The sequence below is a fragment of the Chelonia mydas genome, chromosome 8, assembly GCF_015237465.2.
Source record: "Chelonia mydas isolate rCheMyd1 chromosome 8, rCheMyd1.pri.v2, whole genome shotgun sequence".
NCBI classification, from domain to species: Eukaryota; Metazoa; Chordata; order Testudines; family Cheloniidae; genus Chelonia; species Chelonia mydas.
The window spans coordinates 103,522,087-103,535,609 of NC_057854.1; the positions used below are offsets into that span (position 1 = coordinate 103,522,087).

Consider the following 13,523-nt stretch of genomic DNA (forward strand, 5'->3'; position numbering starts at 1 on the left):
TTTGGAGTGTGGGATGCCACGGGGCTGCAGCGGGGAGAGAGGACTCCCCCTAGCCCTCTTGCCGCAGCAGCCCGGGCCTGGGGGAGCGGTGTCTCTCCCCAACCACGGCAGCTCTGTGGCCGGGGTGCCTCTCCCCACTATGCATCTGTGTGGCCACAGCTTAGAGGGAACTTAGCTCTCCACTGCTGCAAGGCAGAGGCTGTCCACATTACAACAGCTTAAGGGCTAATTCCCTGGTGAGCGGTTGGGTGTCAGGGCAGGCCCACTAATCAGGATGTAACTTGTGCTGCAGGGGAGACACCATGATCACAAAGGTGGTTTTCCCAGGGCGAGGCTCATCCATTGCACTGCGGGTGTGCTGACCCCTGTGATTTCCGCAAATGCGGGAAACTCGACTGCATAATTTGTGGTAGTGGGGGACTGCGTTCGCGCTCTTCCCTGGCACTCGGTCAAGCAAAGGAAGACGAAGCTCAACAGCCATGCATGAGAGGTACATAGCAGTCCCAGACTCTCTTCCCTCCATACCCTCCTGAGGATGGGCCTGGGCTTTGAGCACTGTGCAATCAAACTTACAGAGCCAGACACCCAGCTGGGGTAAGTCGGCACGGCCCTATTGAAGTAAACGGAACCAGCTGTCTCTCCTTATGCCAGCTGAGTTTGCCATCTAACGCTTCCCCTAAAAGGGAACTGGGAAAGTCTTATTAGGCCCCATTGAGTCCAGCACGGCCCAGGAATGTTGCCTGCAGGACATTTCCTATGGCTTTGTCCTGCTCAGGTTTAAAGGGTCCATGTGATGGGGCTTCCATTGATTTACATGGTGTTCAGTCCTGAGCTACCTCCAGGCAGGAGAGCTCAGATTCAGACAGAGGCTCATGCCTATCTCCTCATTCTGGGACACTGCTAGCCCTGCATGTCTCACCACTTTTCCAACATCACCACGCAAATGTGAGTCCAGACATGGCCCTCAGTGTTACTCCATTTACACTAAAGACGGGCCCCAAGTCAGAAAAGAACCATCCGCTCGCCCCAGACTTCAGAACTCAGGCCCTGCTCTGATTTGCACCAATTGTTCTACCTCATTAGTACAGGTGGATAGTGCAGGTGTACACTGACATTCACTGCATGGAGTGAAGTCTTTGGGGGTGTTGGGCCTAAACCAAATAAATTCATTTAACTGAGGACATTGTGATCTGACCCCAGTGGTTTCCGGAGTCTGATCAGGAACTGGAGCTGCACTGCGGTTTTAGAGGAATGAAACCCAGTCCCCATTATCCCTGTAAAATGGACCCAGGTTCCATACCAGTAACAAGCCCTGGCAGTTAGAGAAGCCCATTTACCATAAAAAGCTGGAACAGTCTCTCTCCTGTTGCCTTCCTCACATGTTCCTCCACAATGGGAAATGTCCGGACAAAATACTGCAACAAAACACTCCCAATAAGTGCAAAAGGAGGGATGGGGGGTGGTGTCTGGCTCCACTGAAAAGCAGCACCCTCACAGGATGTTAAAGTGCTCCCGTTCAGTGCTCCTTCCCACCTGGGATTTAGCCTTCCATTGCCCCCATTCTGCTGTTCACCTTCAGCGCCAACGCTGCTGGAGGCCAGGGTTAAGTAGATGGGGAACGGGTTGGTGCTCCACCCAAGCCCAATCATATTGCTAGAGCAGCTGGGTATTTCAGCTGCTGTGATCGGCAGGGGTGTAGTTAACCGTCGCACCACTGGGCTTTAGAGCCGACGTCCCCTGTGGGCCGGAATGGAGGACCCTAACGCTGGATTTCTCTAGGCTGCAGGCTTTGGGTTGGGTTTGAAGCATGGCCTTTATGTTGAATTTCCTGATTTTGTAATATTCAAAACTGCAACCCATTCCATGACAGTTTCTTCTCATTTATTTACTGCCCTTAACTCCACCTCAGTGAAGGTTTTTTGTCTGGGAATCATGATTGTTAAGCAGAAGGAGAAGTGGGGTTGGGAAGGGATAAGCTCGTCCTCAAGCACTAACAGCAGAGGGGACACAGAAACTGTGGGTATGTTGCTGTATCATCAATGCCCTTTTTTTCCAGCTTTGCCCCAGTGTGAATGATCCCCTTTATCTGAATAACTCCCACTGCTCAGGAGCTTAGGGGGAGGAATCCACATTAAAATACACATTGCCCCACACAGAGACACTCACCTCTAGAGCGATGCTGGCCTGTCTCTGGCAGGTGGTATGATTCTCATTCCCCATAGCACACATAAGGCCGTGCACCACTCTCAGCTGGACCATCTCTTCGGCCAGTTTGGTCGAGTCCTTGGCTAGAATGCTGCAAGGAAATCAGCACAGTCAGGCTCCAAGGCTCTTTCGCATGAGAGAAGAATCCGTCAAGAACAGGAGCTTTCTGGGAATGAAATGAAAGAGCCATAGCTAGCAATTTGGAGGGACAGATTCTAGTCCTGTTGCCTTAGGTGTGGTGCTGATCCAAGTGCAAAGTGATGCCTCCATCTTTCCACGTTCACTCGCAAATGACTAACACCAATGAACAAGGACACATGCTATTCTTAAACTGAAGAGGAAGCCCATGGTTACATGTGAACAATTTAATATCTATGTTAGGAGATCTACATTTCTTTTAACGATTGACAATAAAAACACCTGATTTACATATTAAATCCTAGCAAATCCACCACATTACCCTATAGAATCCAGGGTGGAAGAGTAAATTATATTATTTTATTATTGAGCACATCACTGGAGAAAGCAACATGGCCGGTGTTTTGCATCGTCTTCTGCTTTTCAAGGGAGAAATTTGGCATAGGACCATCTTGTGGACTTTGCAGATATCGAAAAGGAAGTGAGCTATAGAGAAGCATGGAGACAGCCAGAGTTTAGGGATTCACTGGGTTGGACACTGAATTTGATTTCATGCACTCCGCTGTTGATGTAAAATTGTTAAGTAGACGCATTTCACTACAAGAGACTCTCTGCTTCCTTGAGAATACAACAGGCTCTGTACTGTTACGTAGCATGGTTTGGTCCAGCTATGTGGCAAGGTGCTAACACTGTCCCTCTCTATGCTGGCCTGGAAACGGAGGGAACATTCTGACTCTGTATTAATGGCCAGAGTAAAGGTTGATATTATATTTCTTCACCTATAATAAAAGCTTTGAATAATTTCAGGTGGTGTTAGTAACGGGAGGATCTGGATTTTGGCACCCAAGCAGAAGCGCTTCTCTCTAAGCTCCTGAGCACTTTTGTGAATGGATGAAAGCCCCCGAAGTCTATATGGAGGAGTTACAGAGCCACAGGGATATACTCAGACAGCAATGGCAGAGGGCTAAAGATTCCCTATGAAGAATAACGACTGGCCTTTTCTCCATAAAGGAAGCAGCTTCTCTAAATCCTGTATAAATCTCCCTTTGTATTTTGCTCTGAATTTTCTTACCCGATGGCTTTTGCTGCAGCGGCTTGCTGTATATACACCGACAAGGGCTCAGGAAGATGGAGGGCGGCTGGGTCTGAATGGGGGAACATTAGACAGGATGAAAACTACGGCTAAAGCCATACTTCTGCCATAAAGCTTTAGTAATAACCTGGGGAATTAGACCAGTAGCACCTGAAGAAAAGAGGATTTGTGAGATTAGCGCAACATCCCTAAGGGAATCTACCTACGAATGTGCTGCAGCTCAGGGCTTCACAATGAGCTCTCACTGCTCAGCGACTGTGCCAGGCTGATGCAGCGACTCAAACATTCTGGGACATTACAGTCTGTTTCATTGAGACAGGATGTGGGTCAGAAACCAAGGTTTCCCTGAGTCTTGAAAAGGTGTCCTGGGATCTTTAATTTCCTCTGGCCAAATGCAGAAGGGAATTGAGTTTAAGGTCTCCTCTGAAAGACAGCGCCGCATCCCCTGCTCTCCATTAATTTGGCTGCATTAACTGAACAAATCCACACTGTTCACAAATAGCATCAATATTCCCATTCCTGCTCTGAGGGCTCCAACAAGCTGGATGTTTGCTGTGCCTGGCAGTTCCCATTACCCAAAACAGACAAAGCTGAACTCTGCAACTCGCCAGAGGGTCACTGGAAAACAGGACTCAGGAGCCTGCATCAGAGGAAGCAGCATCAGAGGAAGCTCTGACAGTGACAGCCCGTGTGGAGGTACGTCTGTACAGCTGCAATGGGGACGGGAGCAGGGGGTATGAAGGCATGGAGAGTGCAGTGCCAGCCTCCACTGCCATGGGGCCCTGCCTGCCATCTCCTCTCACCTTGTTGCAGGAAAGGGGAAGGGAAAAGAGAGGGCGGCCGCAATCCCAGGAAGGACACCCCACTTCCTGAGACTGCACCAACCTACCCATGGAGCTCAGCTGCCCTGATGAAGTGGGGAGGAGAAAGGAGGGAGATTCCCTTCTACTTTGGCCTCTTGCAAGGCAGAGCTTAAGGGACACGTGATTTCTAGGTCCTGCTAGGAAGGGGATGTGGGCGCCTAGCCCCTTGCTATGTTTCCTGTGACGGTGGGCATCAGCCTCCCAGCAGGACCCAGCACCAGCCAGTTGTTTCCCCCCCCCGCCCCCCCCGGTCGCTTTCCATTGCAGGTGACCTCACTGCTCTCTGGAGAGGGGGTCCAGGCTGCAAGAGGAGCACTCAGGGCCCACTGCAGTGGGTACCATGCCCACTAGGAAGAGACTTCTGCATCTCCTCTTCTGAATAGCCGACACCATCTCAGATCAGCCAGGCGGTTGGCTGCAGCCTCTGACCTCTGCCAAGGTAGCGCAGGGATGGATTAGCGAGGGCCGGTTACACCAGGGGCTCTCAAACTTTTGTCCTGGTGACCCCTTTCACACAGCAAGCCGCTGAGTGCCGCCCCGCTTATAAATTAGAAACACTTTTTTTATATTTAACACTGTTAAAAATGCTGGAGGTGAACCGGGGTTTGGGGTGGAGGCTGACAGCTCGTGACCCCCCCAGGTAATAACCTCGTGACTCCCGAGGGGTCACGACCCCCAGTTTGTGAACCCCTGGATCACACCCAAGGAGACTAAAGTACCAAAGCTGCCCATCAGTGGCTGGTGAATCACCTGAGCAAGCAGAGAAAGAGCAACCCACTTTGCAGCATTCTGCAGCCTCCAAGCAGACATGAAGGGAACCTGTTGTGACCGCTTACCTTGCAGGGCTTTGCCTTTCACTTCAGCAGTCTCTTTCCCCGGTGATATAAGTAATTCAACCAGACCCTTCAGCAGCACTGGCCGGACTTCATAGGCCATGAGATCCTTTATCAGCTGAATGGCTAGAGACAAGGAAAGAGGCCAAAGTGCCACCTTGGTGCTCTAACAAGGCTGCACAGCAATCCCAGCAGCAGGTGAAACATCAGAGACAATGGTTTGAACGCTGGCTCCTGAAAGAGCTGCATTTTCCTTCTGCCTGTTTAAAGTAAACTTCCTTGACTAGGGTTGGATTCTGCGCTGTTCCCTTCTGGAAGTTGCTCGGAAACAGAACCGGAGGCCAAGATATGCCCTGCGCATCTGAGAGCAGAACCATGTTCTCCAGGGCTCGTAGATCCCAGATGACATTATTACCCCATGGGCTGGCCAGCAAGAGTATGTGGATGGCAAAGAGTCCAGCCAAAACATGGCTGGCTTTCTATTAAGACATGGACCTCTGTATTGCATGGAACTCTCTGGGACATAGTGGGAGGGTGCTGAGGCACTGGACATGTGAGGGTTACATTAACTTTACACATGTGCACCATTGAGAGCAGCGCTGGCCCACTGCAGGCTCCAGGTGGAAGGGGCAGGAGCAGCCCCTTTGCTGGAGCAGCTTCCCCACACACCTTTCAGGAGTTTCAGTCTGGGAATGTTGGAAATTTGGAAAGTGCTGGCATGCGGATGCAATGGCTCCTGCTGGGAACTCCCAGACCCTCCATCTGCAGGGGGCAGAATCAGGACTCCGGAGCACCTCAGAGAGTCATCAAGCTCCAGGATTAGTGCAAACATGAAACCTTTACCCAGTAATGTAGTAAAGATGCAGGCACCACACTCAGTGCCCCCCTCAGCTTGCAGCCACCTGCTCTGATGCCTCCAACAGCCGGGCAGCAGAGCCAACCATCCCCAGGGCAGCTGCCGAGAGGCCAGAAGCAGCTCCCCACCAGCACTTCTCAGCTCAGCTCACAGCAGAAGGGAGAAGCTGGGGCTGGTCTGGGAGCAGGGCACTGGGAGCACCAGCTCATTTGCATACCCATGATGCATTGCACATTGAAAAGCCTTTCTTTGAGCATTTCAGTGACTGTGGAAAGACCTGCCAATTTCTGTTCAACTTCCTTTATGAGGATTGGCCTGCACAGAACACAGAGCTCAAAAATGAAAAGATTTGTGAAAACCCATAGTTCCCCTCCAAAAGTCATCCTACTTTTATATTCAGGATTTTTTTCTCCTCAGAGGGAATAAATCTTTTGCATTTTACTAAAAATTTCTGTGGCAATAAGCTTTTCTGAGTTTACATGCAGTTTTTTTAATTGTTCTGTGAATAAGTCTAATTTTTGTGGAAAAAGTAGATACCATTTTTATTTGATGTCTATAAAATAATTAATAAAAGCTGTGAGTCAAATGCTTTGTTTTCATAAGCCATTGAAAGTTTAAGTGCAATTGTTTTTTCTATGGGGGAAGAAAAAACCTAATTCTTTAGAAGTTGCATATATCCCCATCCTGTGTCCTTGCACCCCCTGTCCACATGTGTCCCTCCACCCCCATTCAGACACCCACTCCCCTCATCCCCATGTGGCCCTGCCCCCTCTCCTCCTGTCCATTCGTGGCTCTGTACCCCCTTCCCCTATCCCCCTGTGTCTCTGTGCCCCCACCCAGCCACTCCCCTTTCCCTATGTATCCCTGTCTCCCCTCCCCCGTCTTCATGTGTGTCTGTGCCTCCACCCAGCCAGTCCTCTGTTCCTGTGTCCCTGAGCCTCCTCCCCCTGCCCCATGTGTCTGTGCCCCCACCCAGCCACCCCCTGTCCCTATGTAGCTCTGCACCCCCTCCCCATCACCATGTGGCCCTGCACCTCCTTCCCCTCTGTGACCCTGTGCCTTCACTCCCATTCAACCCCTGTCCCAGTCTGTCTTCCCCCACTAGCCCTTGTAAGCCCATCTGACTCCCCGAGCACCCCAGACAGATGTTGTCTGTCTCCCCATAGCCCCTGTCTCCTGACCTGGCCTGACAGGTGCTTTGAAGAAGTCTGGCTTTCTCTTAGCTGGCTGGGAGCTGCTGCTTTGTTCGATCACCACAGCACCCTCTGGTGGGCAAAAGGCAGAACTGCAGCAACATTTTGGCAGAAGCTTTTTCTGAGCAAAAAGTTTAAAAACATGTGGGGCTCATTAATTATGCATGCACGCAGTAGTGCAGAATTCCCCCAGGAGTAAAAGAGAAATGGAGTAACTCTGGGCCTTCACAGAGTTGCTCCACTAGGCAAGTAGATGAGCTGTTGCTTAAAAAGAACCTCAATAATATATTGAACTTTAAATGTATTTTACACAGTTGAATCTGTTCAATATAAAAAGCAAGTAACATTTTCCTCTCCAAAAAAAAAAAAAAAGCTCCTAGATGGGGCTTCAGCAGGCCAGGGAGATGGTGCAGGTGGGGGCCAATCAGAGGCTGCATTAGAGACAGCCAATCAGAGCCAGACTCAGCCATATATAAAGGCTGCCCAGGAAGGGAGCAAGGAGTCTCTCCCTGGTGGTCAAAGGAGGAGGATAGGCTCCTCTGCTGGAAGGTAGCACCTTGGACAGAGCAGTGCTGGGGAGCTCCAGCCAAGGAAAACCACAGGCTGCCGGCCTAGGCTAGGCAGGTCCATAGGGCTGAAGGGGAAGTAGCCCAGGGACAATAGCAGGGCAAGGGGAGAGAAGGAGGGCAGAGAGGCTGCTGCTAGAGGGTCCCTGGGTCGGGACCCAGAGTAGTGGGTGGGCCCCCCTTCCCCTTGTGCTACGCTGGGCTGAAGAGGAGCGTGGCCCGATCCAGGCTGTGGCTGGGCCCTGCGATAAGGGGCTAGACTTAGAGGCTGCAGCTGGCCGCTACAACAGGTGCAGACTGTGGACTGCTGATAACACCAAACCCCCGGAAGGGGGTGAGACTGGAGCAGTGGGCACTGCCGGAGGGCAGTGTCCTGAAGAGGATGCTGCCAAGCAGGGAGCAATGAGGGTCCCCAAAGCAGCAGAGCAGCCAAGGGGCAAGGAAGGCACCACGCGAAAAAGGTGCTCCATGACTGGACAGAGCTAATTCCCGGAGCAACCAGCGGGAGGCGCCAGTGGTGGCGAGTCCTAACCCCATCACAGTAACACAAACAATTCCTTTCCTGCTTTTTTCACAACATCAAGTAGCTTCATTGAATTGAAGCCTCAAAAAATTGGGTAAAAACTCATAAATATTCCTTTCCATAGAAATCTTTAGTAAAAGGTGAAAGATTTATACAATCTGAAGAGAAACCAAAGCATACCTTCCGCTTTGCAGAAGTGCTGCTAGGGCAAGACCATCACTTTATTACATCACTGTGACTATACTGATGGATGGCTAAACCCCCTTGTGATGTTGCACTCCCTATGCTTTATAGAAATATGCTTATGAATATGACATAACTAGAATATGCTTTACACTAAATACTCCTTGTATGGTGATATTAGAAAGCTTGTACTCTACTGAGTGTGTTCATACTATTTGTTTGTATGTGTGATGTTATTAGTGTAATATAATCTCATTGAAAGGTGACAGGGCCAGAAAGAGTTAATTAACTCACAGACTGACCTGACCCATGACCGAACTTTAGAGACTGGTTAGGAAGAGATGTAAATGAACAGCGCTTTGAAATGCAAGTCTGCATTGTTAGAGAGAGAAGGGGAGATGTTTGTGCAGGTCTTGTGATGTCAGCAAACAAGTCTTGTCTATGGCTATAGCTTTGATTCAAAGATCAAAAAAGGAATATTAACATTTAGGAAGACACTTGACTAAAATAGTATTGTTTGAAGGTTGGGGTAACCTGTATCTGAACTGTTCAATGGATAAATTACCTTGTGCTAATTGCCACGATGTTTGGGAGAAGGAAAGTGAAGCTGATTGTTTTCAGGCCAAAAGGCAGCTGGAAATGTATAAAGACCTTGGGATATGATCCTTCTTCATCTCAGATCTGCTTTTGGTTTCAAGAAGGGGAAACCCTAAGCCACAAGGATTGAGATCCCCAGTCACTGACTAGAGTCACCCTGAATATGGACATTGGGCTATAACCTATGGACTATTTCCAAAAGGACTTTTGGCAACTACAAGCTCATCTCTGCTAGGTATTTGAACCTCAAGAATTGAATTCAGGTCTCTATGTATATTGATCTTTTAACCAACACTCTTTTCTTTTTTTAATACGTTTTAGTTTAGTTAATAAGAATAGACTATAAGCCTGTATTTGGGGTAAGATCTAAGTTATTTGACCTGGATCTGGGACTTGGTCCTTTGGGGTCAGGAGAACCTTTTCTTTTATATGATGAAATAAGACTTTCAGAATTTATCACCATATGTTTGACATGGTGTCTGGATGGAGGCCTGAGGCTGGGTACTTTAAGGGAACTGTGTTTGGAAGTCTGAGTACCCAGGGAGGTGCTGTAGAAGCTGTTTTGGGCTGGCTGGGTAAAGCTAAGTATTGGAATATCCACTAGTGTCTGGGGTTTGTCTGCCCTGTTCTGTTTGCAGTGCACCCTGATTGAGTGACCTCAGCAGGCTCCCACAGGCAGCATCGTCACAGCACGGATTATTTCTATGTCTGGAGTTAGGGGAGTAAGATATGAACATTAAGTGGAAGCCATTAAGGGTGCTTCAGAATCGGTGACCAGTCAATGGCTCTGTTTACTTGCAAACTTGCCTGTGTATGGTGGGCCAGCCCAGGAAGGATGGAGGCTTGGGTCTCTCAGGACTTGTGACCCTGTCACATGGTACTGGAATCCATCTTAAATCTGGTCCTTTTCCATTTAGAAGGAGGGTTGGGGACCCAGGAAGATTCCCGCCTGGTGCCAAAGCTATAAAAGGGGGTGGAACAGGATGCCAGGGGCGAGTCATGAGAGCCCCTGCTTACCACCTAAGATGTCGGCTGGAACTAACAAAGACTGTAGCAGGGGAAAGGATGGGGCCCAGACAAGGAGTCTCGTCTGTGAAAGAAGCTTATTGGAACATCTCTGAGGGTGAGCAATTACCTGTAATCAGTTTTTTAATCGGCTTAGACTTGTGTGTTTTTGCTTTATTTTGCTTGGTGACGTACTTTGTTCTGTCTGTTATTACTTGAAACAACTTAAATCCTACTTTTTATATTTAATAAAATTGCTTTTGTTTATTAGTAAACCCAGAGTAAGTGATTAATACCTGGGGGAAGCAAACAGCTGTGCATCTCTCTCTATCAGTGTCATAGAGGGTGGACAATTCATGAGTTTAACCTGTATAAACTTTATACAGAGTAAAACTGATTTATTTGGGGTTTGGATCCCATTGGAAACTGGGTGCTGGAGATAGGTAACCTGCTGAGCAGTTTTCACTTAGTCTGCAGCTTTGGGGGCGTGGTCCAGACCCGGGGTCTGTGTTGCAGCAGGTATGCATGTCTGGCTTAACAATGCAGGGTTCTGGAGTCCCAAGCTGGCAGGGAAAACAGACTCGGAGGTAATGTCAGCACATCAGGTGACAGTCTCAAGGGGGTCTCTGTGACCGAACCTATCAAATCCCTGTTTCTACAGCCTATTGCTCTGGCCCAATTAAACTGCGAGTTTGCTCCTCGGAACTAGGGTCTCTGGGAGGAAACCCAGCCCATGGACCAGGGAGTCGGGATGCAGGTCACTATGCGCAATGCATTATGGGCATGCAAATGAGCATCCCAGGTAGGTCTGAGAGCACAGGGGAGCCCCGGTCTCTGAGCTGAGGCCGCAGCCCCTGGAATGCAGCTCTGGGAGGGGCGGTGGCTCCCGGGGTCTCCATAGCTGCTCTGGGCACAGCTCCACACACTCGTTACCCGGGGCCACACAGGAGATGCCCCCGGGCTGGGACCCTGCAGGTGCTGGACTCTGAACCTCGGGCGGAGCAGGTGGGCTCGGGCTGCTGGTCGCTCCTGTTTGCCTGCAGGAAAGGGCCAGTGAAAGGGCTGCTGAGCTGCCCCGGGTGAGCTGCAGGGGCCAGATCGGCCTTTGCCTGGAGCCTGCAGGGGATCCTGCCCCACCCCCTGTGGTCAGTACAGCCCGCCCAGGGGTAGCAGAGAGCAGGTGGTTTTGTCCCCAGCCCTTGCCATCCCCGGGCTTTGCCGCCAGGGCTTGGCTTTGCCAGCCTGCAGCCACCGCATAGCTCGTTAACCTGCCTGTGGAGACTCACGTCCCCAGCCCCGCTCCTGTAAACCAGTGACGGGAGCCATCGGCCCTCCTTGGTAGGACGGGAAAAGCCAGAGACACGCACAGCCTTTGCACGAGCAACACCCCCCCCGCCGGGCCCGGCAAGGAGGCTGGAGCTGGGGGGCGGCGTGCTGACAACACACAGCTGGGTTACAAACCACCCACCCCTCATCAGAGGGTAGCCCAGGGTGCGACCCGGTATTGCACCCAGCTGCTTGGCCTGTGCAGTAACAGGCACCCTGCCTCCAGCCCTTGTGACTTGCCTGTCTTCCTTTCCAAAGGCGGGACCTGTTGCCAGGTCCGTTAAATTCCTTAGAGCTCAGTGAGCAGCCGAAAGGCAAATCCACCCAGCCCAGTGCTCACACACTCAGCTTGAGCTGAGCTCTGGGGACACTGCGGCTGCTGCCTTGAAGTGACTCTTGACAGGCTCACTGAGAACCTCCCCAGAAATGACTCAAACGTCTGCTTTCCTCCTCAGCAGACAGCATAAGGGATGTGGTTCCTACCTTCATACTGAACTTCCAAGTGCATAGAGCTCAGCACGCCCAACGCAGCATCCACAATGCTAGGATGGGCTGCTCCCACGATCACCTGACAAGGAAAGGAACAAGCAGGGTGTTTATTCCTCACAGCTCTCCCCTCTGCAGCCCACTGTAATAGTCACATGTTTGATCCTCAGGATACAGAGAACTGCACACAGCACTGTGCTCTGAGAGACTCAAGGAAATGGCCTCTTGGGGCTGATTCTGCAACCATTACTCAGGCTAGTGAGCACTTATTCTTGAATAGGACTCCTCATGTAAGTGCTCACCAGTGTAGTGGTGGTTGCCCAGTCTAGCCCTATGGTTCTCAGACTAAGGACTGCAGTTATTGGGGCAGCAGACAATTACCATTATTTAATATTTGTAATATGGCAGTACCCAGAGACTCCAATCAGGATCAGGGCCCCACTGCTCTGGGGCTAGACAAAGAGGTAGAAAAGTCCCCTGCCCCAAGAGCTTACAGTGAAAGAAGACAAGTGTTATACAAAGTGTGGGGAAAAGAGAGACAAACTCTTTAAAAATCCCCATAAAATCCTTTCCTCCTCTCGGGACTTCTCAAACCTGAGCATGAGGTTCATTGATCTCCAGTTAACTGAGGCATTAGAATAGCTTTGAGATTTTAACAGGGTGTGTCTCTGTCTCTGTCTCTCTCATATATGTGGTATGTAACAGGAGAGATCGAAAGAGACATTTTATGTTCAAAGGTCAAGGATCCATGGTCCTGCAGATTGGGGGGGGGGGTGGCAACCCCCCCCTTCCTTGATGACAAGGGACTGAAATTTCAAATGGGAGATTGCTCTTGAATTTAATTCTGACAGCAGACTGCATCAGAGCTGCTACCTACCTCACAGCTTAGCTCTATCTTAGTCTGGGTAATTAACATATAGCTAAAACGTTTTATGTAAGTGCATATTTCCAGGCCAGGGAGAATTTAAGAAGGGTCAGAAGACCAGAATCCCATTCCCTCAATTTAAAAAAAAAAAAAAAGCACATCCAAAGTGCAGGATTGAAAACAGTAGCACTAAAGGCCATATAGTTCATTCTAAAACAAAAAGGAGTACTTGTGGCACCTTAGAGACTAACCAATTTATTTGAGCATAAGCTTTCGTGAGCTACAGCTCACTTCGTCGGATGCACGATGTAGCTCACAAAGCTTATGCTCAAATAAATTGGTTAGTCTCTAAGGTGCCACAAGTACTCCTTTTCTTTTTGCGAATACAGACTAACACGGCTGCTACTCTGAAACCTGTAGTTAATCCTGTATGCCATTCCCTTTGAAGTTCCCCAGAGTAAGGGCAGGACATGTCTTCGGAGGCATGTCCTCTCCTACAGCTGAGGTCATATTTTCATACTAGGCTTTCACGATAAGTAACAGACTGGAGGAGAAGAGGAATTATAAAATAACTTTCATACTCAATTTATTTAAAATCAGCATATTAGATCCTGATGGAGCAGGGACTATGTAAACAACAGTAGCAGCCTTTATACACTCAGCACTTGCTCACACACAGCCTTGGAGTTTAGCATCTGTGTTACTGAGAGGGAAAAGTCTAAGGGGAGAATTGTTCATGATTTCATTATCCAAATCAGACAGAAAACAGCTCTGTGCACCTCATTCCTTTT

At 49.6% G+C, this 13,523-nt stretch overlaps 1 protein-coding gene and 3 non-coding genes across 5 annotated transcripts in view; 2 read left to right on the forward strand and 2 right to left on the reverse strand.

The window, feature by feature from the left end:
* ARMH1 (armadillo like helical domain containing 1) overlaps window positions 1-13,523 on the reverse strand; it is a 29,863-nt gene that overhangs the window by 4,359 nt on the left and 11,981 nt on the right. For both annotated transcript variants that reach the window (XM_037906663.2, XM_043552507.1), the window contains exons 6-10: window positions 11,865-11,949; window positions 5,136-5,258; window positions 3,416-3,488; window positions 2,167-2,296; window positions 1,338-1,415 (exon numbers count right to left, since the gene is read on the reverse strand). In XM_037906663.2, the coding sequence (XP_037762591.1) occupies window positions 1,338-1,415; window positions 2,167-2,296; window positions 3,416-3,488; window positions 5,136-5,258; window positions 11,865-11,949 (489 nt within the window). The remainder of the gene's footprint in view (window positions 1-1,337; window positions 1,416-2,166; window positions 2,297-3,415; window positions 3,489-5,135; window positions 5,259-11,864; window positions 11,950-13,523) is intronic.
* On the forward strand, window positions 278-441 carry LOC114021769. The gene has a single exon (XR_003566193.2). It is a non-coding gene; the product is annotated as a U1 spliceosomal RNA (small nuclear RNA).
* Window positions 6,381-6,498, forward strand: LOC114021768. Its single transcript, XR_003566192.2, has one exon. It is a non-coding gene; the product is annotated as a U5 spliceosomal RNA (small nuclear RNA).
* LOC114021766 lies at window positions 8,333-8,448 on the reverse strand. The gene has a single exon (XR_003566190.1). It is a non-coding gene; the product is annotated as a U5 spliceosomal RNA (small nuclear RNA).